The sequence below is a fragment of the Ictidomys tridecemlineatus genome, chromosome 8 (assembly GCF_052094955.1).
Source record: "Ictidomys tridecemlineatus isolate mIctTri1 chromosome 8, mIctTri1.hap1, whole genome shotgun sequence".
In the NCBI taxonomy this organism is placed as follows: Eukaryota; Metazoa; Chordata; class Mammalia; order Rodentia; family Sciuridae; genus Ictidomys; species Ictidomys tridecemlineatus.
In genome coordinates this window covers 54314017-54329751 of record NC_135484.1, presented here as the reverse complement: position 1 = coordinate 54329751, position 15735 = coordinate 54314017, and the positions used below count along the sequence as shown (strand labels likewise).

Here is a 15735-nt window from a genome sequence, read left to right as displayed (position 1 = left end):
ATAAAATGTAAGTGTGATGACATATGAACAATGAAATTGACCAAATTATGTAATGTGTATGTTCGAATATAGCAAAATGAATCTTACTTTGTAAAATTATAATGTATCAATAAAATATTCATTGACATAAATCCAGGGGTTTCTTACCTGGGTTATTTAACATTTAAACTAAAGATAGTATATAATACCATTTAATGTCATTTTGCTTCACATGCAAAATATATATATACACAAAGTCAAACATGAACAGAAAGCTGGGAAAGATATTTGCAAGTCACACAGAAAAGAACTAAAACAATTTTTGGACTGCAGATTGAACTCAGGGATGCTCTACCACTGAGATACCTAGTCTTTTTTTTTTTTTTCTAAATTTTGCTGAGACTGCCTTCAAATTTGTGATCCTCCTGCCTTACTATATTATATAATATCCCTGTTATAAATAACTGGGATTACAGGTGGGTGCCACCATACCTGGCTAATTTTTTAAAAATATGTAATTAATTAACAAAAATCTTACAGGAAACAAGTAAAGGTCATCGACAGTTCAAATAAAATAAAAGAAAAATGGCTGAAAAACTGCTCAACATGCGCACACACGCGCACACACACACACAAACCTGTAAATAGGAAATACCATTTTTCTTCAAAAAGCTTACGATTAAAAAGTCTTTAACAGGTTGTGTTTGAGAGGGAATAGAGAAACAATCATTTGGTTCTTATATATTACTGATAGGAATGTTCTGAAGTATGAGGGGGAAATATCACACAGTACAAGTAGTATATAAATTACTACAACCTCTAGGGAAGGCAACTTGCAATATTGATCAAAATAACAAAGTCACATATACTTTAAATGAACAACTCCATCATAAGTGTTAACCTACAGATATACTCACATTTATGAAATGTCACATGTAAAAGGATAATCACTGAAACATTGTTTCCAATAGTATAAGACCAAAAACAACCTAAGAGTTCATCAATAGAGAACTGTTTTAGTCAAATTCAGTATAATTAATAGAATTAGCCGGCAGTACTTACAAAAAAATGAAGCAGTTCCATTGGGTTAACTTTAAAAGATCTTAAGATATATTAATATATATAATATATTTGAAGGGGGCAGTAAACAAAGGGCATAATATGTATATCTTATTATTTGTAAAGAGAAATAAAAAGCCTCAGAAATTCCATTTCTAGAACTTTATCCTACAAATTACATTAGCAGCATATGGTAATATTTTTTTAAATGATAGCAAATTGATATCACATAGGCATCAAAACAAAGAGGTTAAATTATATTATTCTGGTCTTGTTTCAATATTAACATATTCTTTTCGTACGAAACTATTATAAAACAATTATTTTACAATTCTAAGAAGATGGCTATGAGTATTTCAGAAATGAGTTATTTTCTTACAGGTATGACAAGTGTCTTTTCCAGTGGTCATAAGTCATTTTTGAGCCTTTTAAAATCAGTTCATCCCTTCAGCCAAATTTAGTGGCCCAACTGATACCACTGCCTCCCTTTTTCCTTTAGTCTTCAATGGCCAAGCCCCCCCACCCTTGTCTGATTCCTTTAGAAATGACATTATTTCTGTATGTTTTAAAGTAGGATGTTAAGTCCTTATCCAAAGTACATGTATGAAGACACAAATTGGTGTGAATATACTTTATATACAACCAGAGATATGAAAAATTGTGCTCTATATGTGTAATATGAATTGTAATGCATTCCACTGTCATATATTTTTAAAAACTCAAGAAAAATCCAAAGAATCATAAAAAAATAGGATGTTAAGAAAAACAAGCACTCTTTGGGATGGATTATATACAATTATACAATAATTCTTGGTGTTGTGATTGTACTCATTCCTTGATGAGATACTAGCCTTGTAAGGAGCATGTAATTTATGATTAAGGCCTGGAAGAGGTATTTAGTATTCTCCAAACTTCATTTTTTAAAAAAAAAAAAATCAATGTCTTAGACTTTTTAAAAATCAGTCTATGAGACAGGTACTACTATAATCTCCATTTTGTACAGCTAAATAATAACAAGTCAAATTCAGCCCAGAGCCAGTATTAATGAATAGTGGAATTGAGGGCTGAATATAGGAAGTCTGGTTCTAGAGCTGGCATCTTTAATTATTACTCTTTCAAGCCTCTCTGAGTTTTTGACATTTTGGAGATCCTTTTAGATATCACTCTTATTGTATGATACATTCTTGGTTTCTAAAAGTTTTGATTTTCCACTTTTGAAACATTTGTCCTATGGCAAAATAGTCATACTCTATTTTCTAGCAGGTATTTTATCAAAAAAGCACTGCAGGTGTTCAATAAGGGGTGATTATGCCAAACTATATGCATTTTGTAACTTCCTATTTAGGTTACTTCAATATTTCTCCACCTTTTGTTGTTGTTTTGTTTCTTTCCATTTTTAAATTGGTATACTACACTTCCAAATGATTGGTAGGATTATTTGTCCATCTTAGCTGTGAGAAATGGACTCTAAGCAAATTTTGGCCAATCCAGATTCTAGAAGGCAGAACTGCCAACAGCAAATAGCCTTCCTGAAAAGCAGATGTAGATGCTAATTACAGCACAAACCTCACAGATTTGTCTGTGAAGGTGTGGTTGGAAAAACTAATATAAGAACTTAGATCCCCTCCCCTCAACAATGCTATAATCATCTTTGAAAGAGGTGGCAACAACTTCTACCATCACACTATTGCTTCAAACCAATTTCCTCATAATGTCTAATACTAACACATTTTCAGAGTATGAAAATTCTTAGTGCCTTCTTGATAGTATCAGAGAAAGACAATGTTTGTATTGTGTTGCTATATGAATCAGTGTTTGAGGACTGAAAATACAGTTCTAATCAGGTGTTTCAAATTTGTTAATGATTCACTTATGAATCTATACCAATATCCATAAGTAAAAGAATGATTGATTTGCTACAAATACAAAATAAAAGAAGTTATTGACTTAGAGTATGAAACTTGAAAAAATAGTTGAGAAGTAAAGTAAGCATATCATTATTTTTCTTTCTGTACTTGTTGCTTATTTTTCAAAACATGTCTTGAAAAAGTGTTCAAAACAAAAAGACATGTCTAGATATTATAGCATATAACTGATAATCAAAATATCAATACTAATCTCATTTTAAAAATTAAAAAAGCAGTTAAGTGGTTTTTTTTGTTTGTTTGTTTGTTTTTTGTACTCAGGATTGAACCCAGGGGCACTTGACCACTTATCCACATCCCCAGCCCTTTTTATTTTTATTTCGAGACAGGGTCTCGCTAAGTTGCTGAGATCATAGCTTTGAACTTATGATCCTCCTGCCTCAGCCTCCCAAGCTGCTTTGATTTTAGGTGTGCACCAGTGTGCCTGGCTAGTTAACTGTTTTTTTGAAACACATTTAAACAAGGGTAAAGATTTATTGTATAAAAAGTGAAAGTCCCAATCCCACTCACCCTTCTCTGGAAGAATTATTGCCTATAGCTGGCTGCTGGCTTTCTGACAGTCAAAATATTTAAACAAATGAAAAGATCTAGAAGCATTACAAAGAAATATCCCTACTATAGTACATCATACTAGTATTTCTTCTAAAATTGTCATTAACATTACTATGGTATTTGTAAGTATGGAAGCAGGGTATAGTAGCATGCCTGTAATCCCAGTGACTCAGGAAGCTGAGGCAGGAGAACTGAAAGTCAAGGCCAACCTGGGTAACTTAGCAACCTGTCTCCCCCCAAAAAGGGAGGGGGCATTGGGGTATAGTTTGGTGATAGAGTATTCCTGGGTTCAATCCGCGGTATTGCAAAACAAAACAAAGAAATATGGAGACTACAGGCTCCTCTCTTTTGTGAGTATCCTATGAACTACATTTTAGAAAAGTGAAATCAAAACTTACTGACATGTGGGGCTGGGGATGTGGCTCAACAGTAGAGTGCTTGCCTATTAAAACACCACACACACACACACACACACACACACACACACACACACTAAATATTTCATTGGAAATCTGATTTTGGCCTTATGTGTGGCCTATACTTCTCTGAGGAGTTCCATTCCTGGAAAGTATTTAATTTAAAAGCACTATGGAAGCTTACTATTTGAAAGAATTGTGTCATTAATTCTCTCAGAAAGTGATTAGTTTTCCTATAAAGCACTACTTCCTAATTTAACTTCCCACATGCTGGAAGTTTTAAAAATGAAATACAACTATACAAAGCTTCGCAGTTTCCTGAACACAATCCCACAAGCACTACAATCAATGGGCAAGCTAAAATGTACATGGCTATATTTAGAAATTCGAGATCTGGACAAGAATCAGAAATAACATATCTATTCAGGCATGATGATTGGGACTCATTTCTACTCAAAACGAGAAAAGATCTGTTATGGCCTGAAAACAGAAACTGTAAATGGTAATTCAACACTTTCATATTGTTTTCTCACTTTGGTAAAGTTTCCAAAACAATGTGATGAGATTTTTAAAAGGTTGTTCTGTTGTCTTTAAACAAGGAGAATATAATATATATAATATATCCATCAGTATTAAAATCTAAAAACAAAATTTGTTCTATACCCTTCATGAGGTTTATTTAAGTTTTCATAATATACATGCTGTGTTGATAAGACAGATTCCATTCGCCAACAAAATAAATAAAATTTAATTACTAAACCTGAGCCATTTTAATGGGCAAAGCTGCAGAGAAATTATTCACATTTAAATATCTTGAGCTAAAACAATAACAATTCATATCTCAATTAAAAATTCTCCACTTTCTCACTAATTGCATATTGAATCAAAGCCTTTTAAAGCTTCAAAGTTTGGCTAAGATTACATTAGTAACTTTCAAATGTCCTATTTCCATCAATTGAGAAAAAATACAATTAAACATCTCTTTTTGAAGGCCAATTCAGACCCAACAGAGATGGTTTAATAAACACGGGTAAACCCTGTGCATAACGTCATTGAGCTTGCAGAACATATTTATTCTAGGCAACATTCTTTCCAGGGACTCAAACTGTATCTTTCCCTTTTTTCTTAAAGTAGGAGGCAGAGGGGGTGAGGGTGGCTGAATAATCTGTTTTGACAATACCAGGAGGTAAAAATCCACAGGCTGTTTTACGCTAAGACTAGAGCTTTGTTGGGTTTCGGACTTGTGGAGACTTGTACAGAAAACAACGTTATTTATGTTTAGGAGACTTCCATTTAAATGACCCAGTCAGCTGTCTCTCCCAGCTCAGCATTTTTTAGCCCGGGGTCGACTCTGGATAGAAAAGGTCTCCCTGCCAAACACAGGCCGCCCCTTCACCTGGGCTCTGCCAGATGGCCAAGACACACGCCTTGGAACAGGGAGGTCAGCCTGTGGCTGCTCCGTGAGCTCCCGCGCCCCTGCTGAGCGGTTTCCGATGCTGTTAGGTACCAAGGAAGAGACGCAAAGCGACTCGACTCCGCACAGCACAAGCAACCCGGCCAGGTAACCCCCCCCCCCCTATCCAGCCCCTCGCCCGGGTACCTCGTCCTGGACACGGCCCCCGCCGCACTGCTTGCAGCCCAGCAGCTCCGAGACGGTCAACGAGGTCGTGTACGCCTCGTTCGCCGCGGTGGCCAGGCGCATGTCGGCGCAGGGACGACTGCGGACAAACTAGGCGAGAGCAGGGAGGCCAGCCGCAGCTCTGGGATGCAGCGATTCAGTCAGCGCGGACGTCGGGGGCGGGGCGGCACCGACAAACAAGCCGCGCGGCCCCGCCCCACGCCTGTCACTCCGCTGCTCTGGAGGTCGAGCCCACCAATGGGGGGCTCCGGTTCTGCATAACCCCGTCCCATCAGCGCCGATGGGCAGGCGGCGGGCGACCTGACGCGGCCAGGCGAAAAACAACTTGGAAGGCCAGGAGTCTGGCGACGAGCTTTCTCAGGTTCAGAAGCAGTGCGGTGCGAGCGTGCACTGAGGCTTGAAGGTGCTGCTGGAGCCCTCGGGCCTCGGGGATCTATCCCCCCCCCCGCCCCCCCACTTCGCTCGTCCACAAATCTAGAGCCAAACAGCTGCCAACCTCTAGACTGACCCTGACAGCTCCAGGAGGAATCAAGTTCTCTTTAAATTTATAAACTATTGAAATTTCCCTTCTTCTTTTCCGATATTTCCAAACAACGCCGAATGGGTCACAGAATGCATGAACAAGTATGATGAGATCATGGCCTATATTCAATGTAAAGTTTATTTTTGGCAAACAGTGTAGAATCTATAAATATTACTCTCTTCCACAGACATTAAGCCTTGGTAGCAGACCTCAGTTGTCTTTTCTTTTCAAAGTATATTGAAAGGCTTTAAATGTTCTAATATTCCCTCATAAGTACCCTGGGTTTTGAAGAAAGAATTTCTTTCTCTGAAATCTGATGAGGAACTTAAGAAAATATAAGTTATGAAAGAACACAAATAACGGACATTGTTGGATCCACAACCCAAATAGCCAGAGTCCTCTGACAACAGTATTTCCTTCCTTACATATTAACTTCTTTAAAAAAAAAAAAAAAACTCAACTTCTAAATTAGATCTCTTTTTCCATATTTGCTCTTGTGTTTTCAAAAGCTTACACTCTCAGATTAAGGAAAAAATGATGTTGGGAAGGGCGAAAGCAAACAAGCAGAGAGCTGGGAGTGTGGCTCAGTGGTAAAGTGCTCCCCTATTGTGCAGAAGGCCCTAAATACCATCCCTGCCACCAATTAAAAAAAAAAATACCCCCCGCCCCACCACAACAGAGTTTCCCAAAAGGAATTATATCAACAAGTACTGATGGAGTGATGTGATTCTGTGATGTGTCCACAGAATAGAAGTCACAAATGAAAATGAGTTTCAATCTTAGGAGTAAGGTTACAATATCTCAGAGGAGACTAAGTTACTCTTTTAGCTCTTGAGCAGTCATAAAGTTACTTTGGATTAGGCAGAGGGGAGTAAAGGGAGGGAAGCGGGTATGGGGGGCAGGAAGGATAGTAGAATGAATAGGACATTATTGCCTTATGTGAATATTGACTACACAATTGGTGCGATTCTACATCATTTACAACCAGAAGAATGAGAAGTTATACTCCATTTATGTTTGAGATGTGAAAGTGCATTCTACTTTTGCGCATAACTAATTAGAACAAAATTTGAAAATGGCAGTTTTAAAAAGGTAATTTCTTATTTATCTCCTCCAGATAAATAAGATAGGTGCTATGTGTTCTCATAAACTGCTTTTAAAATCACTACAGCACCCATCAAAAAATTAAAAAATAAAAAACAACAAAATTTTAAAAAACAAAAAGAAAAGTACCCAAAATATTTTTTACTGGCCTAGAAAACTTTTTAAGTTCATGTTAACAGAAGAAAAGGGTACAGAGGCGCTACAGAAAATGCCCACTTTGCCGAAAACAAACAAACCAAACCTAGTAAGTCATTCAGTTTGCAGCAATATGATATGCCCTCTAAGATAAACTGGTCGTAAATGAATAACTTGGGAACATAAAAGCACCTGATATATGGACTTGTGAGCTATAAAAGTTAGAAAATGAAAGAAGTACATGAAAAATGACAACTCTGGTACCAGAAGAGTTCAGCTGTGATTCTGTTCTCTGAAGGAAACAGAATTTGAGTTATCTAGCAGGGTATCACCTTATTTGGGACATTAAAATTATTATATATTGCAAAATGGAAAAAGCTTACCTTTCTGTTTTCTAATGAGAAACCCAGGAAAAGTACCTATTCAGCTGACCCCAAAATGGTTTAAAATAATTAAATGCAGATTAAAACTGAAAACAGCATACATATAGTAGTGTCTGATGTTTAGAACTTGATAATTATTTATTAAAAATATTTTAGATGTACTGAAATTGAATAGGTAACTCCAATTAGGATTCCTTTTTCAAGAAAGTATTTATGTTAATGCTGACTTACATGAAAAGAAAAATAATTTTAACACATTCTAATTCAGTGGTTTACAGAGAAACTTCAAGCCATTAAATGTTAAGATTTCCTTATGGTCTTTACAAAGACTGACCTAAATATTTTAAAGAGTACTAATTTCTGCTTTCTTATATAGAGAAGTACTGTGAATTAGTCAGTCTATTTAACATTAAAAAAAAAGATGCCTTCTTATAAATCTACAGTGACCAAACATTGCAACAAATGTATTAATTGACTATCGAACATCATTGTGTAGATTTCACTTCTGGAGATGTTTTGTTCCAAAACATTCAATAAAAAGTTTGTATTTTTTCCCTAAGGATTTAATTATTGAGTAGGCCAAATTTCCTACTGAAGGTATCTGGTAGTGGACTCATACAGGCATATAATAAACATCTGCTGAAAAGATGAACATCCTGAGAATAGAACAGTGATTAGAAAGGTCTTTAATACAGTTTTACTAAAGGATATTTAATACAGGTAATCAATATAGGACAGCAGTATTTTACAAAGTCTGCTATTTAAACAATTCATTTCAACATTTTCTTCCTTTTAGGAAGAATCCTGACATCTACTCAAAGAAGTAATAGTAATAGTAATACTGACATAGTTTCTTTCCTAAGTGCCTCTGTATCTTTAGCAGGAATAGTTTCATCTTCATTTTCCTTAAGAACAAGCTGATATACCTATATAAGAGCAAAGTAATGCCAAATGACTTGATTTTAGCATAGAAGGATGAAATACTTATAGAGTCCAGACTTGGAGTGGTGGTTCAAGATAAGCTTCCTGAAGAAAGAGACATTTGTAATGGAACTTAGAGCGTTTATAGAGATGATTGAATAAGACTAGATAAGCAAGTTTGAGAGGATTGGGGAGAATAGAGACAGGTCTTAACAAAGACACAGAAGCAGGACTGATGGGTACTTTAAGGAAACCCAACAAAAGGAGTTCATTGGGTCTAAAGCAACAATGACCAGCAACAAGGTAATAGGTTCCTTGAGTTCATGCTAACAGAAGAAAAGGCTACAGAAGCTCCACAGAAAAGGCTCTTCCACTGAGACAGCTGCCCCACCCCCACTCCCCACAAAAAGTATAACCAAATGCCCACTCAGCCACAAACAAACCAAACTTAGTAATTACTGTCATTCAGTTTGCAGCAATATGATAACATGGTCTCTGCAACAAGGTAATAAATTCCCTTATGGAGGTATTCATGCCTCATTGTACTCTAGTTCTTGAAATTTAGGAGACAACTCTCAAATCATCTGTTCCTTGACCATTTGTCTTCCCTGAAACCACAGGTCTTTAAAAAATTATAACAGATTCAAGAAAAGGAACAAGTATATTCTAGTAGAAAGAATAATTATCAGGGTAAAAGGCATAATCATGTTCTTCTGGGCTATGTTAAACCTTAAAGTTTCTCCCTAACCAATAAAGATACACTAAAGTAATATAGATTTGCACATTTATTGGATCAGTTATATTTAACAACTGGTTAGAAAACACACAATAATGGTTTCAGCCTTTAAACCAAAGAACTTCTTTAAAAAAAAAGGCGGAGGGGAGGGGACTAGGGATGTAGCTCAGTGGTAAAATACCCCTGGGTTCAATCCCTAGTACCAAAAAAAAAAAAAAAAAAAAGAATGGGAGGAAGATTTGTTAGATTTATGTGATCTAAGCATTCTTCAAAACCCCTTTGTCATTTAAACTATTTCACTTAAAATAAATGCTGGTTTATAAGATTACTTCTGCTAACTAATTTTGTCAAGATTTTTCTCTTCCAGCTCTTATCTTCCTGTTTTCATATATATATATATATATATATATATATATATATATATAGCTTGTCTGTTAAGCACTTTTTTCCATTTCAACATCATATTTGTGGTACATGCAAATCCTTTTAGCACTGATCTTTAATTTTATGTTGTTCATTTTTGCTTTCTACTTCTTCAATCTAATTTTCAGAATCGTTATTTTAAAGAAGCAAGAATGCTGACAAACCTTTGTTCTTTTCCTCTTGTTTCAGGTATTTGTTTATTTTGTTTTGTTTTAGAAATGCACAGTGCAAGGATTCAGAAATATGGGCCATTACCCATACTTAGCAGTAAGCAGTATTCCAAAAAGTGTCAGTGGTTTTAAATTAGAAAGTTACTTCTACACCCAAAGATTCAGTGTGTTACAGTGAGTGGTCAGGTTTTTCAGGTAAATGATAAAAAGATTAGTAACAAATCAACTCCTATGTATCAAACATTAAGCATTTTACGTGTACAAAAGAGATTTAATTATTTTTATTTTACAAATTAGTGAAACAAATTCATAAAACATGGATAACTTATCTAAAGTTATAAAACTAGTAAAATGTAGCCTGGGATTAGAATCCAGGCTGTCTGAATCTAAACCAGCAGTTACTCTAGGAGACTGCTTTTTTAAATGAATATATATTTCTAAAAATTTGATGATTGTATATTGGCTTGAGTTCTTGATTTTGGAGGTAAGAAAAGAAGGCAGAAAGATAGAAAAATGTATTTCCCTTGCTTATACTCAGGGTGAGATGGAAGGAATAAAGGAAGTGAGGGAGGAAGGGAGATAGAGAAAATCAGTCATGGATGGTGTGGGTCATCTTGGTCTTAGAGAGCTTCTCTTATTTCCTCATATCTGTCACTCCTCTCATTGTCTCTTTCCAGGCCTCTGGTGACCTCATGCTATTCAAAACTCCTTCACTACATATCTCATATGAATTTACCCAATCTTCTAAATGTTCCTCACATTCCCATTCCTCTTAAAATAAGTGATAGGTTTTAGGAAGAAAGAAAACTTCTTACACTAAACTACCCTGCTTATTGTGAGTGATATTTATTTATTTAGTCTGTCTCAATAGAATGTAAGCTCTACTAAAAATCAGATTTTTGTTTTGTTTTTTGTTTATTGTTGTATTTTCAATGCTTTATGGCCTAACATATAGGTGTGTGTGTGTGTGTGTGTGTGTGTGTGTGTGTGTAAAATGAACTTCAAAGAAATATTTCCATTTAAAAATAAAATTTTAACTCAACTAAAATCTTAATAATAAATTTCAAGTCCAATATTATTTTTTTAATATTTGGGAAGTCTACAGATTTTTGGAAGTTTGGGTCATTATATGCTCAGGTGGGCTCTGCTTGGGAATCAACTTGTCCCAGGGTTCAGCTCTACTAAATAAATTCTGTTTTTCAGCATCTCTGCCCCTTTTCTCCTAGAAAACCACAGATACTCCCCAAGCTTCTTTGCATTTTGTTTATTTATTTATTTATTTTGTGTGTGTGCCTGTTTTCCTGCACCACCAGGATGGCAGCTATAAGTATTCTGGCAACAGCCTGTATGGATCACTTGTTAAATCAGGCAGGTACATACAAGTCAGCCACTGCATGTATACATGCCATTGTTTCATAGAACAGGAACAAGACTCACAGAACATTTTGTAACCAAGTTTATCTTTAATTATCCTGAGGGCTATCTCAGATGAAATGATAGGAAAGAATGTCTACTGAAATAAATAAGAAACTTTATTCAGATATATAACTTTTAGAGGCTAATTACTCTTCAGCATAATTACTGAGTTAAATAATAAGGAATAGGTTTAATTTGGAATACTGGGAAGCTTAGGAAAAGGTGAGTGTGGTGGGAAATTGAGAAGGCTTTATTCTAAATTTCTTAACAATTACTGAAGTCTTTAAAGGAGAATAAGGAAATCCTGATACAAAGTCAATAAAAGGTAACTGAAGATGCTAAATTTATGACATGAAAGTAGAGAATACTTCTCAGACTAAGTATATGTTCTATATAATATAAGCTTTAAGACAGTTTTTGAGGGCTGAATTTCATTTATGCCTTAAAATGTAAACATAGGAAAAATATTTTAAAATTTTTCATAGTGCCTCTGTTGGTAGAGATATAAGATATAAGAACTGGTTTAGTTCTTATAGAACTAAACTTAGAACTGTAAAATTTTCAGTACTGGAGATTGAATCTAGGGGTGCTCTATCACTGAGTCCTTTTTATTTTATTTTGAGAAGGGTCTCTCTAAGTTGCCAAGGTTAGACTCACACTTGTGATCCTTCTTTTTGGGCATCCTGAGTAGCTGAGATACAGGCATGTGCCACCACACCCAGCTTATAACCTGTAATTTTAAATACAAGCAACTATCCAGGTATAATATTTCAAAATTATCTTTTCAAAAGAGTTTAAACCAAACCTAATTATAATTAACTTATCCTGAGCTCACATATTTGAAAGAGCCAAACTCTCAAGTTCTATTTCTTTTGCAGATTACATTTTAGCATGGTTAAATGCATATTAACAAGTTATTAGCTTAATCATAATTGAATTTTAAATAATTTGTTCATACTACAGATAATTTTGATTCAATGAAACAATATACTAATGACAACACTCTAAAAATTTAAAACCAAATTGTCTTTTGTTTCTAACAGCTTTCCTGCCCTTCCTATCTATATAACCTCCTCTCATTCCCCCAGTGATTATTACCAATGTAAATAGAATTTTGGAATATATGCTTTACTTGCACAGCTCAAAGAACCTCTGTTCAGGTCCTTTGAGAGTATCTTTTCTTGTAGGTCCTTTAATGCTTGAAATCACCTTCTTTTATTTACCTCCTTCTGAAGTCTCTTGTTTTCCAAGAGGGTATTAAGTTATTATTTCTTAACCTGGGCACAAAGTACAGGACCACATCTGGAGATTACCTGCATGTTGTTATTCAAGTACTCTACCACTAAGCTATATCTCCAACCCCAAATTTTATTTCTTAGAATTCATTCCTTATAAGTACTTTGAAGATATTATGAAATATTAGATTTTTATTTCCTTTTAAAGTAATCTATGAATGTATATTGACATTAAATTAATTAGAGAAGCTGAGCATGTTGGCACATGTCTATTATTCCAGTAACTTGGGAGGCTGTGACAGGAGGAACAAAAATTCAATGCCAGCCTAGGCAACTTAGTGAGAACCTGTCTTAAAATTTAAAAAGAATTGTACCCCAGGTTCAATCACCAGAACTGTAAAAAATAAAATTTAATTTGAGAGTGCTCTAATATGTTGCATCAATAATTCAGTTACTGAACTAAATAAAGCTTCTTCTGTCATCTTTTAATTTTGAACATTTTTGCCAATGTGTCAGTGATTAGGATAGGGATAGATAAATAATCAGTTCTAGTCTTGTTTAAAAAGTTATACTTGTCTACATCTCTTGAGTAAAATCACAGTAGTGAGTGAATAGTGAATGGACCAATACAACAAGTGGGTGCTTTACTTTAAAAATGTCAAGAGAAGCTCAAGCACATTTGCCAGATACATGCTCCTGAAAGGATATCAAAGTCTATTTTGCAATGTCAAAAGAAAGGATTTTATATCCCATCATGATTCTTTAGTTTTAGTGCATATTGAAAATTTTGGTGATTCTTGTCTTCTACATCTAAGAAAGAACGGAAGTAGTAATCTGAAATCAATAATTATTTTAACATCTTTGTTCAAGCTTTTGAATCAATTTAACTATGCAGTGTATTAAAATGCAAGGGGAGCTATTTTAAAAGTTTTTAGGGGTTAGAAGAATATAATTCAATGGTAGAGAGCCTGCCACTAGCATGCACCAAGTCCTGGGGTTGATTTCCCAGCCCTCAAAGAAAAAAACAAAAAATGTTTAATTCAAAACTACTTATCTATGTGAATCCATTTTTTCTGATACTACAAATACAAGAAAATACAGGAATATTGCCACTATCACCCATAACCTCTTAATTTCAAATTTATTTAAAACATAAATTAACCTCACTGTCCTGATTTGATAATTAAACATTATTTGTTAAATTATCATTAAAGTGTTAATAAAGCCCCATTTTTAGATAATATATGTGTCAGAATTCTGATAATATTATTTGATTAAAGACTATGCTAACTATGTGTGTGTGTGTGTGTGTGTGTGTGTGTGTGTGTGTGTGTGTGTGTGTTTGTTACTGGGGATTGAACCCATTCTACCACTGAACTAGATCCCCAGCCCAGTTTTAAATTTTATTTTGAGACAAGGTCTCAATAGTTGCCCAGACTGGCCTTGAATTGTAATTCTCCTGCCTTAGGCTTCTGAGTCACTAGGATTATAAGTGTATGTCACCACATCTGGCTCTGTGCTAATGATTTTAAATGTATTTGAATATCACTTATATACATACATACCACATCTCATGAGCTATACCCTAAAACTCACAGTAGGTTTGGAGGATCCAAGCTACTTTGTAGCTCTCTATATTACTCACCTATGGCTTGGACTGAACTTTTATGTTCCAAGAATGAATGCTCCAAGGAATTCTACTGGTTTTAGCAGAGTGCTGGGAGGAAATTTAGTTCAGATTCTTATTCCCATCAATGCATATAGAACCTCAAGGAGAAAAGGAACTGGGAATCACAACAGTACTACTAAATACAAACCAAACTCATCTTCCAACAGAACTTTCCTCTATCCTTGTCCTAGATCTGGGACTATAACTGAAAGGATTATCAATATTTCTATTCCTTATTGAAAAAAAAACACAAATAAAACTAATCTTATCCTTTAGGCAAAAATGTCAATATGATCAATAATAGCCTTTATCCTAAATCACAAATATTTGACCTAATAGCTATTCCATTATATTTCACATTACATTTAGACTGAAAACAAATTTTAACTGAAATACTTTGAATTTGTTCTAAATAATAAGGATATTATTGATATCCAGATAATCTTTAGTGTTTATAATAGGCAGGCTTTTTTTCAAAAAAGCATTTGCTAGGTACCATTTGGAACTTGCTTTGGTCTAAGTTCAACTTTCAAATTTTCAACCACACTTTTTAAATTAAACAATAGTACTTTAATGTGTGTACCATGAACATACAACTAAAATTTTAAAATGTTATGCATTAGATTTATGAATATGTAAGTTAAAAAAGTAAACCTCAGAAGATGTCAGGAAAAAAAAATGTAGATCAGAGGAAAGAGCAAAGCAGAGTCAAAAGTAGCAGGATGAAGTTCAAATAGGTCACCCTCAACTTTTAACTTTCTCTAGGAACAAAAAAACAAGCTTAGCAACAGTGTTCAGCCAATCACAAAGCAGACAAACAAGTAAGGACTCAACCACCCAGATACCAATAAGGTCCAACCTTCAATTTTTTTTTTTTAAATTATATAGTGTCAGAGCAGAACACAACAAGTTATAAAACAGAACATACTGTCCCAGGTTAAAAGTAACTGATAGAGATAAAATCTCTTTACCAGTCCTTGACAAAACATATCTGATTTCAATAATATAGTAATAATTTATTTCACCTTTATCATGTCAGATACTATATACATTAAAGTTACCATTAAAACATATTTTAACTAAAAATATAGAATTCTGTGGAAATTTTTCTTGCTTGTTGCAGAAGAAAATAAGGAAGAACAAGAATGTCCATAAGAAAAGATTCTGGTCTTTTAAAATTCTCTAACACTCAATTCAATTTCTAAAATCTTTATGGGGGGAACCCCCAAAATGAAATGCTACTATCTAAATCAAAAAATATAAAACATGAGTAAAAACAACCATATACAAATACAACCTTAAACATAGGATCAAGCAAACTGAACCTGCACAGTACAATTCTATATAATTTTCCCACTTCATTTCTATCACTCAATATATATCCTCCTCTTTTGTTATCTTAGGATTTAAAGGGGTTTTCAAAGAGTTTCAAAGATGTCATCATTGTAGA

At 34.6% G+C, this 15735-nt stretch overlaps 1 protein-coding gene across 4 annotated transcripts in view; it reads right to left on the bottom strand.

Annotated features, from left to right (window-relative positions):
- Nucleotides 1-15735, bottom strand: part of Sesn1 (sestrin 1) — a 104666-nt gene that overhangs the window by 15483 nt on the left and 73448 nt on the right. Inside the window, exon 1 of one of the 4 annotated variants that reach the window (XM_005330153.4) lies at nt 5532-5734. The exons of the other annotated variants lie outside the window; for them this stretch is intronic. Coding sequence (XP_005330210.1) covers nt 5532-5633 — 102 coding nt within the window. The 5' untranslated portion in view covers nt 5634-5734. Of the gene's footprint in view, nt 1-5531; nt 5735-15735 lie in introns of those variants that run through there. 4 annotated transcript variants of the gene reach the window in all.